Source organism: Physeter macrocephalus, chromosome 19 (genome assembly GCF_002837175.3).
Source record: "Physeter macrocephalus isolate SW-GA chromosome 19, ASM283717v5, whole genome shotgun sequence".
NCBI classification, from domain to species: Eukaryota; Metazoa; Chordata; class Mammalia; order Artiodactyla; family Physeteridae; genus Physeter; species Physeter macrocephalus.
In genome coordinates, this window is record NC_041232.1 from 3288535 (window position 1) to 3289837 (window position 1303).

The 1303-nt window shown below is 57.7% G+C and overlaps 1 gene segment (V, D, J or C); it reads right to left on the reverse strand.

Annotated features, from left to right (window-relative positions):
• Window positions 1-375: 375 nt before the first annotated feature.
• On the reverse strand, window positions 376-946 carry LOC112064094 (immunoglobulin lambda variable 2-18-like). The segment is given in 2 exon segments: window positions 376-755; window positions 872-946. Coding segments are annotated over 2 exon segments (426 nt in total).
• Window positions 947-1303: the final 357 nt, after the last annotated feature.

Genomic DNA, 1303 nt, shown 5'->3' on the forward strand with positions numbered 1-1303 from the left:
ATTCCACGTGGAAACTGCACTGGCTCCTCATGGAAACACGTGACCTTGACATCACTGAGGAATACGGGACATGCCCTCCAGCCCACCTTCCATTCTGCAGCCACCTTTCAAAGAGCCCATCGTATCGGGGAGACCAGCATCCTGCAGGGCTGTCCCCGGACAAGATTCACCAAAGCCAGTAAGGGGACAACTCTGAGACCCAGAGTGTGTCCCCAACCCTCCCTGGTTCAGCCCACTCAGACGCAGGTCAAAGGGCAGGGACAACAAACATGAAAACCACACGTTGTCATTTGTCCTCATCCCTCTGCAGGGTCCTCACATCTCCTCTCCACTGCCGATGCTTCAACCACAGATGCAGATGAGCAATCAGCAGAGTCACAGCCACGGGGAGCCTGTGAACTCAGGGCAGGTTTTGGTCTCATATCCCCATGAACTTGGACCACTGTGCACAGTGCTACCACTTCTAGCTGAGCTACAGTAATAAACGGCCTCATCCCCAGCCTGGAGCCCAGAGATGGTCAGGGAGGCCGTGTTGCCAGACTTGGAGCCAGAGAAGCGGTCAGGGATCCCTGAGGGCCGTTTATTGACATCATAAATCAGGGTTTTGGGGGCCACGCCTGGGAGCTGTTGGTACCAGGCGACATAGTTATATTTCCCTATGTCACTGCTGGTTCCAGCACAGGAGATGGTGACCGTCTGTCCCGGATTCCCGGACACTGAGGGAGGCTGAGTCAGGCCGGACTGGGCCCAGGACCCTGGAAAGAGGAGAAACACACTCTGGTCAGTTCCGTGTGGGGCCCAGGTCACCCTGAGGACAAAGACACAAAGGATCAGCCAGATGTCCCTGGGGTCCCTTCCCTGGAGGCCTCACCTGTGTACTGAGTGAGGAGGGTGACAAGGAGCAGAGCCCAGGCCATGGTGGAGACGCCGCAGACGCTGCCTTCTGAGCCCCCAGCCCTGGGCCTGGGCCCACAGACCTCTCTTATCCCCTCCCCGCTCAGAGGAGGGAGGGGCCTCCATGCAGATCAGCTTCCTGCACCTGCCCCTCCTCATTCTCTCCTCACGCCTCTGACCTGGCTCTGGACGCATCCATGGACAGCCGGGCTCATCTGACAGCGTGAAAACTCTGTGACACGTTGTCCTTAGTCAGGACACTGACCATTACAGGGCCCAGGAAATGGGGCCATCCTGGGATGTCCCTGTCATCCACTATTTGAGTCAAGATGTCGTTGGCCAATAATCCCGATAACCACTCTTTGGGTTTTGCGGGTGGAAGGTGAGGACAGGGGCCCGAGGGGCTGCG